The following is a 19,622-nucleotide window of genomic DNA, read 5'->3' on the forward strand; positions in this document are numbered from 1 at the left end:
TTTAGAATCTTCAACCAGTGGAAATAGTTTATCTTTATCTACCTTGTCTTTCCCTGTTAATATCTTGAATACTTTGATCAGATCACCCTTTAACCTTCCAAATTCTACGGGTAGTATGGTCGTAGTGATTAGCACTGCTGCATAAAAATGCTGAGGGCCCGGGTTTGATCCTGGCCCCGGGTCACTGTCCATGTGGAATTTTCACATTCTCCCCATGTCTGCGTGGGTCTCACCCCCACAACCCAAAAAGATAAGCAAGATGGGTGAATTGGCCATGCTAAATTGCCCTCGACTGGAAAAAAAGAACTGGGTACTCTAAATTTATTTGGGGGGAAAAAAACTTCCAAATTCTCGTGAAAACAGATCGAATTTGAGAAATCTCTCCTTGTAACTCAAACTCTGTAATCCAGGAATAACTTTCGTAAATCTAAATCTACATTGCATCCCTCCAGGCCAAAATATCCTTCCTACGGTGTGGTGCCCAGAACTGCTCACAGTACTCCAATTGGGGTCTCACCAGGTTTTGTACAGCTGCAGCATAACTCCGGTGTCTTTACATTCCAGTGCTCTAGAAATAAAGGCTAGCATGCCATTAGCCTTTTTGATTATTTTCTGCTCATTATTATTTTCTTCTTTGTTGTATCACAGAATGTTTACAATGCAGGAGGCAGCCATTCAGCCCATCGAGTTTTCACCAGCTCTCCAGTAGCTTTTCCCCATACCCTTGTACATTATTTCTGTGCAAATAATCATCTAACGCCAGGTCCAGCTTGCTTCGTTTCTCAGTGGACTGGAAACATACTGCTGTAGAACAATTTCTCAAACATACCAGTAGAACTCTTGTCATTTCTTTGCAAATTTGTTCCTCTACAGCTTCCCCTTAGTTAATGCCCCCCGGCAATGTAATCGCACCCTTTTTGTTCCTCTGCTCCAGCCAAATAAAATCTGGCCTTCACCACTCTGGGACATCCTCTCCCTGCAATTCTCTCCTTAATCAATACCACTCATTTTTCCCTTACCACTTTTCTTTTTCTTCTTTTCTCTTCGCTTTTTCTTCCAGCCCTTCTTCAGCAAAATGTGGGAAATGTGAACTCGTATCCACTTTGGCAGGAAGAATAAAAAAGTAAATTGGAAGCAGTCCCAAGACGGTTCATGAGATTGATAATGAGGATGAGATGTTTATCATGCAAGGAAAGGTTGAAGAGTTGGGCCTACACTCATTGGGGTTAAAATGAGAGGCGATCGTTTCAAAATATAAGATTGTGAGGGGGCTTGAGCAGGTAATGCTGAGAGGCTGTTTCCTCTCATGACGAATGTGGGACAAGGGAAAAGGCTTTCAAAATGAGGGATCTCCCTTTTAAGACGGCGATGAGGAATGCGGAGATCACTCTTTTCTCGCTTCTCTCCTTCACATTTTCTGTCATCACCCTGCCCCTCCAAAAGCCAACTTTTAACCAATGTGCGCTCTAAATTTTTTGATGTGCTGGTGATTTAAGTGCACAACCTGGAATTGAAAATATGGAAAGATATGTCATTTGAAACATGGAAGTCTGGCAATACCTGATCTAAGAGTGCATGAGAAAATGTAGGGGAAAATCCCACAAAGGGTTAACAGCAGCTGCAAGAGAGGGCTGTGAAATACAGATAGCCTTTGTCAACACGGCTTAGCAAACAAAACAAGCAGGTCTTTCAAGTCACAATCGAGTGAATTTTAGTATACAGCTAAAAGCAATGTTTCGCACCTTCTTGAAGTTAGCTATCTTAGTAAGCAGCTGGAAAAGAATGGATGAGGTTTTCAGTTGAATTAGGTGACAAATGTATAGGTGTGAAGTTCTGCTGACATCAGGTTAATTAAACAAAGCTGGAGACAACGTGTCTACGGGAACATACGTTAGACCCAAATCAAAGTCAAAATTATGAGCTGGGGACACAATTTGATAATAATAAAACTATAGAAATGACAGGAATCAAAAGTCACACCACTTTGAAATGAAAGCATTTTTGAACATCACAAAGGATACAATGTAATCAGAGATCTATGAGATGAGGTCATGCTCAAAATGAATACATAGTCGTGTTAGAAAAATTCAGATTAAAGGTACCTTTTACAATCCAAGTGAAATAAAAGTTACTTTACAATAAAGTAACTGTTAGAAAGATATATAAACGCTAAGAAAGGGGACAGCCAGCAGAGTCAGCTCAGAGTCAGCTCTCATAGCTTGGTCATGGGAAAGGGACTGAGCAAAGCAGCCGAGCTAAAACAGCTAATACATCTAAGGAAGACCAGAATTTAAAGAGGAGGCAGAGTCAACTCAGAGCCAGCTCTCAGAGCTCGGTACATGGGAAAGATAGAGCATAGCAACTGAGCAGAACAGCGAATACATCTGAGGAAGACCAAAAGCTAAAGAAGAGTGATTGTCAAGGTGGACCTGAAGGTCTCTTCAACCAACCAGGAGAATCCAGAAGCAAGATCTTTTTACTTTTCTGTAAAGACAGTGATTGCATCTTTTAAAAGAAAAAATATAATAATAAAATAACTTAAAAGTTTTAACTTGAAACAGTGGTTATTACAAAGTCTACTTTACTTATTTAGCAATGCGGGATCCAGGGTCGATGCTACGAAGTGGTAAGTAGATGAAATCTTCTGTGAAGGTATGGGTTATACCGGGGGATAACTTGAAAATATAGTTTGACCTGAATAGCACCCACCTAAGCCTGCATAGGAGTCAGGGAATGAGAATCCCTGTTCACCATTTAGAATGTCGGCCCTTTTTGGTATGGGGGAATTTTAAGAATAGTGGTGAGTTTTTAACTTCAAACCCGATGCACACATGAACTTAAAAGGGACCAATTTGTGCTCAGCCTGCATGGGGACTCTTGGGTTGCTGTGTGGCTTAGGAAGAAAGTTGCCCTTAATGCCCATCTTCGTCAAACTACCACTTCACTGCCAACATCCCTTTCCTCTCCAAAGTCCTAGAACATGTTGCTGCCTTCAAAATCGGTGCCCATCCTTACCAGAATTCCATGTCAGATACCCACCAATCAGGTTTCTGTCCCTAAAGGACCAAAACAACACTTCAAGTCATAGATGACAGCCAATGTGACTGTGAGAAATGTAAACTAATCCTCCACAGTGGTTTAGCACTGCTGTCTCACAGCACCAAAGATCCGGTTCAATCCTGACCTCAGGTGAATGTCTGTATGTATGGGGTTTGCACATTCTCCCAGTGTCTGTGTGGGTTTGCTCTGGTTGCTCCAGTTTCCTCCCACAGTCCAAAGATGCACAGGTTAGATGGATTGGCCAAGATAAAAAATTGCCCCTAGGTTTGTTCCAAGGATAGGATGGGGGATTGGGCCTAGGTAGGGTGCTTTTTCAGAGAGTCAGTGCAGACTCAATGAGCCAAATGGTCTCCTTCTGCACTGTAGGATTCTATTCTACTCTTCTCTTCCACCTTCTCAAACTGTCTGCAGCCATTAACATGGTTAACCACGTTATTGTCCTCTAAAGTCTCTCCACTGTTGTCCAACTGGGTGAGAATGTTCTCATCTGGTTCTTACCTTTATAATTAGAGCTTAAGTTTCATTTGCAATTGATTCTTTTCCTACTCCCACACCATTACTTTGGTGTGTCCAAGGACCTAACCATGGCCTCTCCTATTTCTCATTTACATGCTGTTCCTTGGTAATATCGTCCAAAAACACAGCATTATTTTTCACATGTAGCTGGAAGACATTGAGCTCTTACCGCATCACCATCTCCTCTTGACCTCTCACTGTCTGTAAATGATCAGACTGCTTGTCCAACATCAAATACTGGATAAGTATATATTTCCTCCAACTACATATTGTGAAGACCCAAGACCACAGTCTTCAGTACCCACCAAAAACCCACTTCCCTAGTCAACAATTCTATCCTTCTTCCTGGCACCTGCCTGAGGTTCACCCAAACTGTTTGCAACCTTGGAGTCATATTTAATACCACATACACCACTACAGACGACCCAATTTCACCTGCATAACTTCGCCCAACTCTGCCCATTTCAGCTTGTGTAAAGATATGTTACATTGAGAATTGATTATATCAATGGACTCCTTGCCAACCTCTCAAGTTTTATCCTCTGTACACTTAAAGTCATCTGAAATTCTGCTGCCCTTGTCCTAACTCACGCCAAATGCTATTAAATCCATCACCACGTCTTCACTGATCTACATTACTTCCAGTTAATAACTCATTTTAAAATTTTGACCCTCGATTTCAAATTCCACCATAGCCTCGCCCCTCTCTATCTCTGTGACCTACCCCAGCCTTACAACTCTCCCGGACAACAGTGCTTAATTCTCGCCTTGAGCAGCCCTGATTTTAATCACTCAAATATTGGCAGATTTGCCTTCAGCTGCCAAGGTTCCAAGCTCCGCAACCCCCTCCCCATCTTCCTTGGTCTCTCTCTACCTCTCCCTTCTTCTTTAAGACTCATTCTAATACCTAACTCTTTGACCATGCTTCTGGTCGTCTGCTCTAATAGATGTAAGTGGCTTGGTGCCAGATATTGTTTGATAATGCTGCCTGTGAAGTGGCTCAAGAGACTTCACGATGTAAAAAAGGTGCTCTATAAATAAAAACTGTCTTGTTGACACAAGGTTTGCCTTATCTGCAAGTGCTAGCTGTAGTATAAGGGAAACATATATTCAAATGAGTTAATTGGCCTGCAGTTCAAATTTCTGGAAAGACTGTACAGGGATTAACAGACTTGTGCTTCTAAAAACATACTGAGTGGTACATAACTAAGTAAAGGAGATTAATGTACCGGACCTCAATTCACAGTGGAATTGACCTGTGCAAACTGACATTGTTTTTGGATGTTGTCACCAATTTATAAACTGCTCAGAAAGTCTTCTTCAATTTATGATTTTCATGGTTTCCAACAGCTTTACCAAGTACATTTTTACTCGGTTATTACCTCTCTAAACCACTAGTCACAGTATTTTGTTCTGCTCATTTAGGTATTCATTTAGGTTTTAATTACAGCGGTAACACTTATCCTGAATAAGATTTGGTATGAATCAGAACACTCAAGGTAACTAATATTTATACATGAAATGTCATAGTATTTAAATAATTGAAATAAATTAAATAGTCTTTATAATTCATAGAAACATGGAATTTACAGTTCATAAGGAGGCCATTCGGTCCATCGAGTCTGCACTGGCCCTTGGAAAGAGCATCCTACTTAATTGATCGCTAATACTGTATTACTGCAGTAATACAGGACGGTGGCGCAGTGGTTAGCATTGCTGCCTATGGTGCTGAGGACCCGGGTCCAAATCCCGGCCCTGGGTCACTGTCCGTGTGGAGTTTACACATTCTCCCCGTGTCTGCGTGGGTTTCGCCCCCACAATCCAAAAGATGTGCAGGATAGGTGGATTGGCCACGCTAAATTGCCCCTTATTTGGAAAAAAAAGTTATTGGGTACTCTAATTTTTTTTTTTTTTTAATTACTGCAGGTGTGATGAAGGTAGGAATTTCAGATACATTGTAATGTAAATATTTGGTGAAGTAAAGGTTAAAAGCCTGGGTTAGAATGTGTTTGACAGCTGAAGTCATGTTTTAAAAGAATCTTGGTTTGAAAGTAAAACAAAGCTTTTAGGAGCCAGAGGTGCAATTAACTATCGTAAAAAGCTTAGGCTGATGCAAATTGGTTTTGATCAAGGGGATTCCCTGGGGAAGTGATTAGTTTTCAGCTTGGTGAGATGAAATCATTACTGGGTGGAGCTAAGACATGAGATCTTTTGAGAAAGCATTTTCAATTTAATTCTGTATAAAGCTGGGACCTCAAGTCACTTTCTGCTCTCTGCAGTTTAATTAAAAAGATTAACATCTTTAAAGCAGTGCAGACTTGTCTGAGGACAAGGGGGAGTTGAAACAAGCTGGTTGAAAAAGCTTTTAAAGACATAAAGCCAGAATTTCTCCATGGGTCTAACTGGATTTAGATATTTTTGTAAAATTTTGTAGTCCAAAGATGTGCAGATTAGGTGGATTGGCCACGCTAAATTGCCCCTTAATTGGAAAAAAAAAGTAATTGGGTAATCTAAATTTTTTTTTTTAAATTACTGCAGGTGTGATGAAGGTAGGAATTTCAGATACATTGTAATGTAAATATTTGGTGAAGTAAAGGTTAAAAGCCTGGGTTAGAATGTGTTTGACAGCTGAAGTCATGTTTTAAAAGAATCTTGGTTTGAAAGTAAAACAAAGCTTTTGGGAGCCAGAGGTGCAATTAACTATCGTAAAAAGCTTAGGCTGATGCAATTTGGTTTTGATCAAGGGGATTCCCTGGGGAAGTGATTAGTTTTCAGCTTGGTGAGATGAAATCATTACTGGGTGGAGCTAAGACACGAGACCTTTTGAGAAAGCATTTTCAATTCAATTCTGTATAAAGCTGGGACCGCAAGTCACTTTCTGCTCTCTGCAGCTTAATTAAAAAGATTAACATCTTTAAAGCAGTGCAGACTTGTCTGAGGACAAGGGGGAGTTGAAACAAGCAGGTTGAAAAAGCTTTTAAAGACATAAAGCCAGAGTTTCTCCATGGGTCTAACCGGATTTAGATACTTTTGTAAAATTTTGTAGCCCAAAGATGTGCAGGTTAGGTGGATTGGCCATGTTAAATTGCCCTTGGTGTCCAATAAGGTTAGGTGGGGTTACTGGGTTAGGAGGGTGGAGGTGTGGGCTTAAGTAGGGTGCTCTTTCCAAGGGCCGGTGCAGTCTTGATGTGCTGAATGGCCTCCTTCTGCACTGTAAATTCTATGATTCTATGATTTCCTGTAGAGCAGTGTCAAGTATTCCTCTATGCCATTAGTACTGAGGTGGTTTATTTTCTTGTTGTTTGAGTGGGAATAAAAATAGTAATTAAGGGTATTGAATTCACTATATTGAGTAGTATTCTTTAAGGGGTAAATATCAAGCTATTTCTGGGACGATGCTAAAGATTTTAATGCTGTGTTAGTAATAAAGTTTGTTTTAATATGCCATATCCCAATTTCTTTGTGCAATCACTCCTGGTGTGCTGTATCCTTTTTATCACAAAATTAAAATAAAATATTGGGGTTTCTACCCAGTGTTCGGTCTGGGATGTTGGTGTCTGATCTGGGATTGTAATATAGAGAGATTGTGAATTTCAACTGAAAAATAAATCTGGAGGAATGCAATTAGATAAGAAAACAAAGCAAATAAAGTGCAACACAGCAATTAGCGAATCATTTTGTAACAGGCTCCCACAAATCTTACATTATTTAATAAATATTATCTCAAGTGTTTTTATAATCTCTTTGCCAAAAGATGTATTTGGTCTTTTCCGTCAAGGGTTTTAAAGCTTTCAAAGAGTAAAATCTCCAATTAAAAGCAGGTGTGGGTCAAGGATCAAGGGTCAAACTAATTTGACATTCACTGTCAACCTTCAGGAAGGGTGCCTCCATCCAATTTATGAAATTCTTGATAATGTAGTGGTTTCAAAACAGACACTTTTCTGCCCAATGCCATTTAAGTAATTGGCTTTCTGCAATGTCCTGAATGGCACACGTATAGAATCTAAAATAATACAATGAGTACTACATTTAACCCTCCAATTTATTTCATTGTCATGGAACAATTTTGAAAAAAATGTTGGCACAGATGTGCCTCTGGAAGCTGCCAAGAGGGTAAATGCAAACCAGAATAACATGGGGGCCTATATGGTGCCTCAAAATTTAAATAACATGTCCTTGCATATGCACACTATATTTTATAAATATTATTACCAAAAGTGATTTTAAAAAATATTGATAGGGGCCCGATAGCACAGTCAGATGTTGAATTTTCAAATAGACAGTTTTAACACCATAATACTGCTCAATCCGAATGGCCCGTATCTGTCAATTCTACTGTGAACTGATCCCCCTTCCCCCACACTTTATTCTTTTTTAAGAGTGTACTTGGATATGAACCATACAACACATATTTTTAGAAGCGCCGGTCAATTTAATCGCTGTATAGACTCTCCAGAGACTGAGCTGCAGGCCAGTTAACTGAATTGAATACATATTTCCCTTTATGCTTCAGACTAGTGCTTGCAGTTTATTTGAATTAGATTATAATATGATGCAGCTGCAGCATATCTTCTACACTTCAGTGCTGAAAAAGGCAGAAATTCCCATTAAAAAGTGAGGGGGTGTTTTCCAAAACAAGATTTATTTCAAGAAATTATGTTTTCAATATACTTCTAACATACCAGAACGGTTATAGTTCAGACATAAATTAATTCAATGTTTCATATAATCTAACTCAAATGCTCTATGCCAATATCAGAAAAATATATATTAATTGCAATGAAGTCATAAGCTTCCAGTGAAGTCCAGTGTTCCAAAACTGGAAAATAATTTACAAAAAAATGTTCCAGTTTCATGAGCCTGTTGAAAAAGTTACTTTCACAAACTTAAGGTCTGGATATCCCAAATACAAACTTAGAAATTTAGGAGGGGAATTGCCGGCTGCTCACGCCGGCAGGAAATTCTGGTCCCACGCTGGCGCACGGGTTTCCCAGCAATGAGGGGTGCTGTCAACGGGATTTCCCGTTGACAACGGCGGGGCCAGTACGCTGGCGGGCCCCCTCTCCCGCCCTTAATTTGAAAGTAATTTGGATCAGTCACCTCAGAATGCCTGCAAAGAAAGTGTATGCTGTGTTTGGAACAGATTCAAATTTCCTTCAAAATGTATTAACTGTATGGCAAGCAAAAATAAAAATACATATGGGAAATAGCAGGAGACCTACATGTTGCCTTTCTCAAAGGATCCATGGAATGCTAGAATTCCCATTAAAAGAGTATCGAGCATTTCCAGCTGGCACGCTGCACAAAGGATGCCTGAAATCACACATACCTGAAGTCTTACTCATGACCAGGTAGCAGTCAATTTGTTGCAGAAGTCACGCATGACATTATGTGTTTGGTTTTTAATCTGCTTTATGTCGGTTCATGATCATAAAACATGTCAAGCAACGAAAGTTCATTGAACAGAATATTCCAAGTGTACAGAAATGTATAATATGGATGCATCAATGGTCTGCTGAAGGAGATATTTTGATAATTCATTCAATTGTTTCATCTGTTTTGATGTTCTCAAGGTTTTGGGCTCCTTAAATTTGGCAAACCATCTTATAGCTCTAAATGTCATCACTTAGCAGAACTATTTTCACCTCAGTATATTTCCTGCTGTAAGAATAAACATCTCCAATCTTACTCCCTTGTCCACTCCTTACCTGAAGGAAGTGTTATGCCAATACACAATTTTACATAAGGTAGCAAGACTCTGTACTTCGCTCAAGTATTCTTTATCACGAGAATATCAACAATGAGTGGCTACTGGGGAGATTATTTCTTATTTCAACTATAAGATGTCCAGTAGCAAATCACCAAAGGTCTTTTGACAGCATCTTCCAAACTTGCAACCTCGAGCATTGAGAAGGACAAGGCAAGTCGATGCAGGGAAGCACCACTAAATGCAAGTACCCCCCCCACCGTCTACCCGAAAGCCACACATCTTCATGACTTGGAATGAAATTGCTGTTCCTTCACTCTCACTGGGTCAAAATCCTGGAACTCCCTTTCTAACAGCAGTGTAGGTGTATCTACAATACATTGACTTCAGTGGTTTAAGACCGCTCACCATCAAGGGCAATTAGGGATGGGCAACAATTGCTGGTCCAGCCAGTGATGCCCACATCCGACAAACAAATATTTTTTTAAATCTTGATGCTAGACCACACAGAGTATGTAACCACAAAAACACAGAGGGCTCCATCCAAAACTTGTGCAAACTTTTGTAATCTTTATTCCTCAAAATTCTTACCAACCTCTTGTGAAAACTCAAGAATTCACATCTGTTCGAAGACTTTGATATAGCTCCATTCAACCACGGTGACGTGAAAGTGCAGGAAATAATTAGCGTTTATAAAAGGTCTTTGATGCAGCAAACGCATTGCAACATGTGTGTTTTCAGATCAAATTTGGCACCAACTCAGCTAAAGGTAACCTACAGCTTGGTTCAAGACAAAAACAGAAAATGCAGGAAAACCTCAGCAGATCTGACAGCATCTGTGGAGAGAGAACATAGCTAACGTTTCGAATCTGGATGACTCTGCATAGGTCTCAAGGAATGGCATTGTGGAGAAATGATCAAGTGGTGAAGATGTTTTGGGTAGGAATTCCAGTGCTTAAAGAATTGAAAGCACAGTCAACTGAAGGCACTAAATGCCAATTATACTGAGACACAAATTGGTGATGTGGAAGAACTGGATGGGCAGAAAGATCTGAGAAGTTGTAAATCAGGAGGAGATTACTGTGACCAAAAGGGGTGAGACGCATGGAGGGATTTGAATACAATGATGGGAATTTTAAATCAACGTGTTGCTGGAATTTTAAGAATGAATGTTAACAATGAGATTTGGCAGTGAAAGGCCAAATCCAAGTCCTGCCTTTGCCAAGCAGCAACACTTCCAGCTTCCAATGAGGTCCAATAAATGCTGCTCGGGAGAAAATTTCAAGTTGACTTTTTCCACTCCTGGTCTGGATCACGGAGTCTAACCGTAGAATCCCTACAGTGCAGAAAGTGTCTATGGCTCATCGAATCTGCCCAAACCCTCCAAAAGAGCACCCTACCGAGGTCCACTCCCCCTGCCCTATCCCAGTTACCCCACCTAACCTGCAGATCTTTGAGTGTGGGAGAAATCCGGAGCACCCAGAAGAAACCCACACAGATACGGGGAGAACGTGTAAACTCAAGTTACCCAAGGCAGGAATCAAACCCTTGCTAACAACTGTGCCATAGTTGCCCCATCACTGTTTAGCTGACAACAGCTAACGCCACAAACCAGTGGTATGCAATTAGGACCTTTCTGGAATTTAATTGCTGATTTACCTATTAAATCATTGGACAAATTCTAGAATCAAAAACACACTTTTCTGGCATTATAAATGAAGTTATTTCACAATACTATGCTACTGTTTCATTTCATTTTTCTGTAAGTTATCCATTTGCCACATCTCTGCCAGTGCATGTTGGTATTTTGACACCCTCTTCACTTTCTGACCATGTTTTGTCTTCATAAGTGACAGTGTGGAATTTATGCAACAAAATTCATAAAACATAGTAAATTCTAATTAGTCCAGGGTCTGATCACATCACCCAGAATTATTGGCATTGCAATCTTTGGTGACTTCTAGTTTTCTTCCTTTTTATTGAATACTTGTGTGAGCGGTCCAAGACTTCACCCTGTATAACTGTTATAAAATATATTGAGATTTGGTCCTAGCTATCTCTAAAATATTTAAACTGAACACGGACCTTATAAAGACTTAATCTATGTCTTTGGCAGTGTGCAGTCCATCTCCTGCGCCACTATCCTCGCCCCCTCCACTCCCTCCCAGAACAAGGAAAAAGTCCCTCTCATTCTCACATTTCATCCCACCAGCCTCCGTATGCAAAGCATAATCCTCCGCCATTTTCGCCACCACCAAACACATCTTCCCTTCACTCCCTCTGTCAGCATTTCGCAGAGACCGTTCCCTCCGAGACAATCTAGTCCACTCCTCCACCATACACAGTTCCTCTCCCATCACCCATGGCACCTTCCCATGCAATCGCAGAAGGTGTAACACCTGCCCCTTTACCTCTTCCATGCTTAACAACACAGGCCCAAAACACTCATTCCAGGTTAAGCAGCATTTCACTTGCATCTCTTCCAATTTGGTCTATTGCATTCGCTGCTCCCAATGCGTCTCCTCTATATCGGAAAGCCCAAACGCAGACTGGGTGATCGCTTTGCTGAGCATCTTTGGTCTGTGCGCATTCAGGACCCTGACCTTCCCTTTGCTTGCCATTTTAACCAACAACCATGCTCACATGCCCACATGTCTGTTCTTGGCCTGCTGCAATGTTCCAGTGAAGCTCAACGCAAACTGGAGGAACAACATCTCATCTTCCGGTTAGGCACGCCTTCCGGCCTGAACATCGAATTCAACAACTTCAGATGATCAGCTCTACCCCACCTCGACCCATTTGTTTTCATCCCATTTCATTTTAACTGTCTTTTACCATTTCTTTCTTAATATATATTTAATTCCCCTCCCCGCACCCCCCCCCCGCCCCGCCCCGCAATCTTATCCACCTTTCCTTCGCCTTTCTCCTCATTGCTTCCCCTTCCCCTCCCCCCACAGCTACAGTTCATCCTCTGATATTAGTTTCCCTGCTGTTTGACCTTTCACATCTTTTGTTCTCTCTGGGGACTGCCATTAGCATTCTTTCCCCTTGGTTTCTGTGGCCATTAGCACCCGGTTTCCCTGGGTTTCTGTGGCTATGACTCATCTTTCATTCTCACTCCACAGTATAAATATTTCCCACTTTCTCTGTCTGTTAGCTTTGACAAAGAGTCATCGGAACCGAAACGTTAGCTCTTTTCTCTCCCTACAGATGCTGCCTGACCCGCTGAGATTTTCCAGCATTTTCTCTTTCGTTTCAGATTCCAGCATCTGCAGTAATTTGCTTTTAATCTATTTCTTTCTTTGATTCCCCAAACAAATGGAGCTATCTGGCGTATCAAAGAAACTTGCACCTCGTTATCTCTAAAGAGCCATTAACATCCCCATTTGGCTGCACAAACCAAATTAAAAGTGATCTACAAACTCCATCTGCATTCATAACCTAGGTTGGTCAATCGGAGTCTACTTGTTTGCTAGGACGAAGGGCCCCCAACCTTCCTTTCAATTCTTAATGGGTGAGATATTCAACAATCTCAGAGGCCAGACAATGGTTGCACACCCTTTTGTCAAAGGCAGTGGGACGAGGTAGCAGCCATCTGACATGGAACTCTGATTTGTGGAACCAATAAATATTGCTTTGCTGTACTGCATAGTTAGTCTGCCATTTTACAATCTAACTCTCAGCTTCACAGATCAGGAGTTCTGGCCCAGGGTGGATAGCTGCCCCCCAACTACACTGCTTCTATTCAAAATTCACTATCATCGCCTTCAAAGATGATTCATCTGTCCATGCTTATATCATCTTGTGAAGTCAACACCACTGGGAAAGTGAATTATACAGCACCGGTTTTTAGCTCAACAACCTCTGTGAAGGAATATCTAACTGATTTTGGGGCTCTAGAACTCACGTTTTATAATGTTTTTCTTCTCAGTGGTCTCTGCACTTTAAATCTTTCTTTTTTCCATCCTTTTTTATTGTCTGAAAGCAAAGTAGACAGCATTGCAACTTTCTTCCCCTGTTTTCAGTGCGTGCAAATAATCTAACCCTTTGAGTTCAGTGGGGTCATTAATAGAGATTGGATCACACCAAAACCGAGAAGTTGAGAATTACAAAGGGGGAAACAAATCCAAAACACATTTCTGCTTACAGATGGGTGGGGAGAGGAGAAATCGGTTTAACTTAAACCCCCTCCTGTCCATAACACATGATCAGTTGCTTGCTTTGGCAAAAAGAGAAAAACATATTTTCAAAATTGAACCACAAATTATTGAACTAGAGTAATTCAAACATGTTCCCATTGAATTCAACAAAATTAATTTGAGAAGTCTTTGAAAAGAATTAATGAAACATTTTCATAACTTTGTATTAGAAATAGATTGTGCTGAAGAATTATTCTTTCTCAGAGCCCCGATTGATATCTGGGACTTTGCACATTACAAATACAGGCTTTCTAATCTTATGAACTAGAAATTAGAATAGCTTTTTCTTTCACATTCCCTGGGTTACTTTTCATTTACACAACTTTTTTCTAATGTTTTATGTGCATGTTACAATTATCTTCCACTTCTTTGCAAAACTGCTTTTGAAACCAATCTTAGCAATTTGAACATACAGGTCAGATAACAAGAATGGATTTATAACGTACAGTAATAATGGGTTGGAACGCAATTAGAAATAATTACAAAAAGACAGGGAATAAAGAATTATAAACTATTTGAACACTGCACCCTCGTTTAAGACCTATACAGAATACTGCTCACTGCATTAGGCTAGCGAACCCCTTTCAATTATCTGTTCTATATTACAATGAAGTCAAATCAACAAGAAAAGTATCCCACAATTAGCAACATAAAATCAAATTCAGATGATCTGAAAACATTAGAACCTTATTTCTGACAAACTGGCACGATGGTTCCTCGCAGAAGGTTACGTGTTAAAAAGTCTTACAACTCCGACTACCTTTTCCATAAGACGTTTCTTGCCTCGTACTTGGCTCTGATGATCCAGTGGCACTTGACAAATCTCATCCTCAAGGCAAGCCAAGCTCACTGTGCAGCCCATGAGAATAGTGGAGTTGCTCTTTGCTTAATGAGCTCTTCTCGGTAGTTTCTTGCAAGACGTAATCGACAGTACTTTTAAACAATAAGCTAAATCTTCTGACAACTAGCTCTATTCAACCTCACACTACAACCAGAACAGGCAATGGCAAATCGATATAGTATGATTTATACAGTGTCAGGCTCCAATCAACATAAAACTGACCAGATTGTCAAACTCAGTGGAAAAAGAAAGGGATATGTCGTCTGCCTTTGACTCCACTAAGGAAATGAAGCTTTCCTACTAAAGTGGGAGGGTTCCTGGATCTGGGTACTACAGCTAGAAACATTGTTTTAAAAAACGTTGGAAACTTCTCGATGCAATTCATCCAATCAGCCAGGAAATATTAAGCTCTTCAAAAATGACCTGCACACAAAAAATGACGACATGTATTTTAAGGCATATGGGGTAATTATTTCAGAAACAAATATACTGCTTAGCACAACCATAAATCAACAATTAGGCTGAGCAAAGAGACAGTCTAAAAAGCTTCATTTCAGATCAAAGTAATTTTGTTTTACGAAAGAGAAGTCACCCAAATAATGCATCAAAATGATGTACTTTACCTGCATAAATATTGCATATACTTAACGATGGGCAATGTCACCTGTAACTACTACTTTCATGTTATGCCTTTATTCACAAGAATTGCAGCAATGAAGTATTTACCCTTATGAGAAAAAAACATTACATTTGGAATTTGAAAAGGTGCCTTCAGGGGGTCTTTTTAATGAAATCCAGACCTTCAGCTCTGGCTGAAGTTAAGAACAGCTCAAGTATCAGGAAATGAGCCCCATCTGTGCTTTGTGGATTCAAATAACACTGTATTAAAGTTGGATTTTTAAAAAGTGAATCAATAAGCAAATCCCTATGGTCACCAATTAGATTTGTATTTCACTGTTTCCTATCATCTTGTTTAAATACTGTGCATTACTATCAAACAAGAATATGAGTTTGTTTTGTCTCTCTAAAAACAAAGTTTACTGATTTTCCAATTGAATTAAGGCAACACTATAGGCAAATTGATTTCTTTGCCTCCAAAAGGACACAATCTGGCAAACAAAACCACTACATCCTAATTTCCACCTCCTTCTTGAAATATTTGGCTCTCCAAAAACTTTTCATTACATACTGGAGTATTCTCCAACAGCCATGGAACAAATAATGTAGAATTCCACAGCAGGGTAGAGGAATTCAAGAGGGAACTCAAGTTAAAGCCTGAACAATGGCACACTATGCTCTGTGACGTAGACCAAACCCACATAAAGTTTGCTTCTATTTAATTAAAATAACTGAACAGCAAATTATTGAAGATGTGAAATTGCTTACATATGGTGTATTACGCAGCAGCAGAAAGGCAACCCAATGCTAAACAGATCTAAATAATGGGTGGTCCTGTGCGGAAACAGTTAATCTTGTCCAAGGTATCTCTATGAGACTACATGACATGAAATGGGCTACCTAGAATTGGCTGGTGGTGTTCAGTTTAAACAAAATGCCCCATCCTTCCAGCTGCAAGATAAATTTATTATTCACAGAAACCTATTAAATAAAACAGATCGGAAAATCACCATGGCATCAGGTATGTAAAGGAATCAAATCAATGCAATCCTCCATCACGCTCCATCTAGCAGATAAATCGTTACTGGGGTTACAATTGAAAGTTATGACTTGTAGGTGTTGATTATTCTTTTGGAGTTGATGTCCACATCAGTGGTTCTGGAGAGAAAAGCTTGCCCAAGAATAGACGGTTTCATCTACCGGCAATTGGGATAATCACGTTCACTGCCAAACACATAATTTCAACTAATTACAATTCTAACAACACAACATTCGCTAAAATTAGAATGGCCATCCTATTCTACTTCTGTGACAACAAGGAAGAAGGAAATCTGAATCCTCCCACCAGTCAATCTCTTGAGAAAAAATAAGACATGTGAAAAGTAGTTACAGAATACTGGCTAAAAACTGCATAGGCACAGCTATTTAATCAAACTGCTGTCTATGCAATATTGAGGAAGGAAATATATTTACTTTTCATCTTTCATACCCTTGTATGCCTCATGTCCTTGATTTAAAGGTCTCATTTTATCTAGGCACGACGTCCTCCAAGACCTGCTTAAAAAAGTCATTTAAACTACTCCAACACGTACGTCCTTTATTGAAGGAGTCTTCTTGGGATTTAAATGTTCTTTCAGACTGACTATGTTGCTGACAGTGTTACTACATGTAAACCTAATTATATCAGCTTTCAAAGCTTCTAGTTAGCAGGTTTGTTTTAAAATGTGGAGACTCCATAAAGCTTCAATGCAGCAGTGTTCTCTGACCTTGGAGACAAACAAGGCCCTAACTACACCCTTCCCAATTAACAACTAACATAGCTAAAGGGTAAACAGTTAGAAATTTGAAGAAGCAGATACAAGAGATTTGAGAGAATTTTTTTCCAGAAGGAAGGAGGTAAAAGGACAGGGAACATGAGTAATGATAAGAAGGGGTCAGGAGATGTTCTTTACAATGAGTGAGACAATGGGAGCCACCTTCAAATTGTCAACAATAATCTAGGGATTCAAAGTTGCTATTACACACACAATCCACCAAATGATCTTCTCCAAAATCAGAGTTGATAGCGCCTCCAGTCAGTGAAGGTGTGCAGACATCAGTCATCCACTTATTTTACTTCAACCACACGGTACTTCCATTGGTTTGTTCAATGCTATAATGTCTAGAGAATATCACCATGCGAGTACATCAGAATAGAAAGGTCATCAATCTGAAGCGTTAACTTTGTTTTTCTCTTTGCAACTGCTGCCAGATCTGCTGTGCATTTCAGATTTTCTACATATGGAGTGATGTTTCATAACTTGTGCTTGATATCAAGTGTTCTCTTCAATGCTACCCCGACATAGCCTTGTCAATTCACGAAACAGTGACTCAAAGGGAGCTTCAAAAGGTGAAGCACCAATAACCCAACAATTCATTAGCTGTTAAGAGCGTTGGGGTGGATGTCCTGAGGATATCAAAGATAAAAGGTCTTATGCGTACACATGAGCTCCAAACTTCCTTGTATAGGTCATCTCACATAGGAACACTTCAGGAATCTCTTAAAGGGCTGTGCTCCTACATCAATTGAACTCGTCAAAGTCCCTGACACTCGGGACTTCCGGTGGCGAAATACAGGTGGGAGCCGCAAGTTGGATGGCCCCTGCTAGAGTCTCTGGTTTTTGAACTTTTGTGCCCAGTCTCAGGGGTAGTTTTTGGATGAGTTGATGTGGTAAGTCATAAGGGAGTTGGGGAATGTCGAAGTCCCAGAAGGTCTGGAAAGAGGGAGGCGAGCGAAAGTCCACCGGCGAGTGTTGCTGTGAGTCCAGCAGGAGGAACGATGGCAGGGGCTGGTTCAACGGGTGGAGCTGCTCCCTTCATGGTTGAAACTCTGACCGAGGTGATGTTGGTGGAGTTTGAAAGGCTGTTTGCCAAGCATAGGGTGGTGTGCTGGAGGGAGATGACAGCTTTGCTTAAAGAGTGGGTGGAGGAGGCGATTGCCCCGTAAAGGCGGTAGTGATGAAGACGTCAGTCGAGGTGTGGGAGCAAGGAGAGAGGTTGAGGAGGAGGCACTGTTGTGGCACAGCAACCAGTACACCTTGAGGAGGAGGAACTGGAGAGGGTGGCGGAGGCTAACAAAGGGCTCAGAGCCATGGTGGAGGAATTGGAGAACAGATCAAGGAGGCAAAATTTGAGAAGCGGGGGCCTGCGTGAAGGGGTGGAAGGACCGAGGCCAACAGAGTATTTTTCAAAGATGTTTGCTGAGATTATGGGGGAGAGGAAGAACCCTCCTGCTACGGGTTGACAGGACACATCGGTCATTCAGGCCAAAGCCTAAACCGAATGAGCCACCAAGGGCAGTCATAGTCTGCTTCCACAGCTACCAGGTGAAAGAGAAGGTTTTGAGCTGGGCAAAGCAGAGACAAGATGTGAGGAATACGCATATACCAAGATCTGATGGCGGAGTTGGTGAGAAGGCGGGCAGCCTTTGGACGGGCGAAGGCGGCATTGTATGGCAGCGGAGTGAGATTCATAGTGGTCTACCCAGCGATGCTGAGAGTGACTCACAATTCAAAAGACCTTTACTTTGAGACAGTGGAGGCGGCGGAGGCATTTGTTAAGTCTGAAGGACTGGGGCTGAGATGAGAGTTGGGGTTTGGACTTGGTTGGTGGGGATGGGGACTGCTTTTCTCATTGAGGGGTTTCTATTTGGATTGGGGTTTTGTTTCTGTCTCTTAAATGGGAAGGGTTTATTCGCAAGTGTTTTGTTTTTCTCCTTATGGGAACAGTTCTTTTTGTTTCTTGGTGCGAGTGAGGTGGGTTTTGGGCACGTGGGGCTGGGTTACTAAGGGGGGGGGTGGTAGGGGAGAAGGGGGCTTCTGGCAGGGATCACCACATTAACTGACAAAGGTTGGCTCGTGAAGGGGAGTGTAGTGGGGGGAGGGGCCACAGTCGTTGGAGCCTAGCGGGTTTTGATGGACCTGGGAGGTGTGAATGGTGGGGGCGGGGATCGATACTGGGTAATGTGTTTGCAAGAGGAAGTGGATGCGGGGATTCTTTGGGGGGGGGGGTTGACAGGAACAAAAGGATGAGTCGGGTCCAGACAGGTGGGGCCTGGGGTAATGGTGATAGAGGATAGGAGGGGCGGAGGTGGTGAGAGACCTCCAATCAGAATGGTGACATGGAGCGTGAGGGTGTTAGGGGGACGGGTAAAGAGAACGTGGGTTTTTGCGCCTTTGAAGAGTTTAAAAGTTGATGTGGTGATACTGCAAGAGGGCCATCTGAGGGTGAAGGACTAGATGAGGCTTGGAAAAGATGGGTGAGTCAAGTATTTCATTTGGTGTTTGACAGTTGGGTCCGGGGAGTGCCAACCTTGATGGGCAAGCTGGTGAGGTTTCAGATGGAGACAGTGGTGGCGGATCGGGGAGCAGGTACGTGATGGTTATGCGTGCATTGGAGGGGAGACTGGTGGTGCAGGTGAGCGTATATGCCCCCAATTGGGATGATGCAGTGTTCGTGAAGAGAATATTGGGTGCTATTCCGGAACTGGATACTCAGTTTGTTGAGGGGGTACTGGACACAATGCTGGAGCCAAGTGCAGATAGGTTCCAGCCGCGCTGGTTAACCCCATCAGGGTCGGGGGGGGGGGGGCACAAAGGCATTGGCAAGACTCAGGACGGAGATGGGGGGTTGTGGGGGGTGT

At 41.4% G+C, this 19,622-nt stretch overlaps 1 protein-coding gene across 4 annotated transcripts in view; it reads right to left on the reverse strand.

Moving 5' to 3' along the window:
• LOC140425043 (tensin-3-like) overlaps window positions 1-19,622 on the reverse strand; it is a 666,087-nt gene that overhangs the window by 544,940 nt on the left and 101,525 nt on the right. The window contains exon 1 of one of the 4 annotated variants that reach the window (XM_072508835.1): window positions 14,243-14,604. The exons of the other annotated variants lie outside the window; for them this stretch is intronic. Coding sequence (XP_072364936.1) covers window positions 14,243-14,344 — 102 coding nt within the window. The 5' untranslated portion in view covers window positions 14,345-14,604. Of the gene's footprint in view, window positions 1-14,242; window positions 14,605-19,622 lie in introns of those variants that run through there. 4 annotated transcript variants of the gene reach the window in all.

Source organism: Scyliorhinus torazame, chromosome 6 (assembly GCF_047496885.1).
Source record: "Scyliorhinus torazame isolate Kashiwa2021f chromosome 6, sScyTor2.1, whole genome shotgun sequence".
Lineage (NCBI taxonomy): Eukaryota > Metazoa > Chordata > Chondrichthyes > Carcharhiniformes > Scyliorhinidae > Scyliorhinus > Scyliorhinus torazame.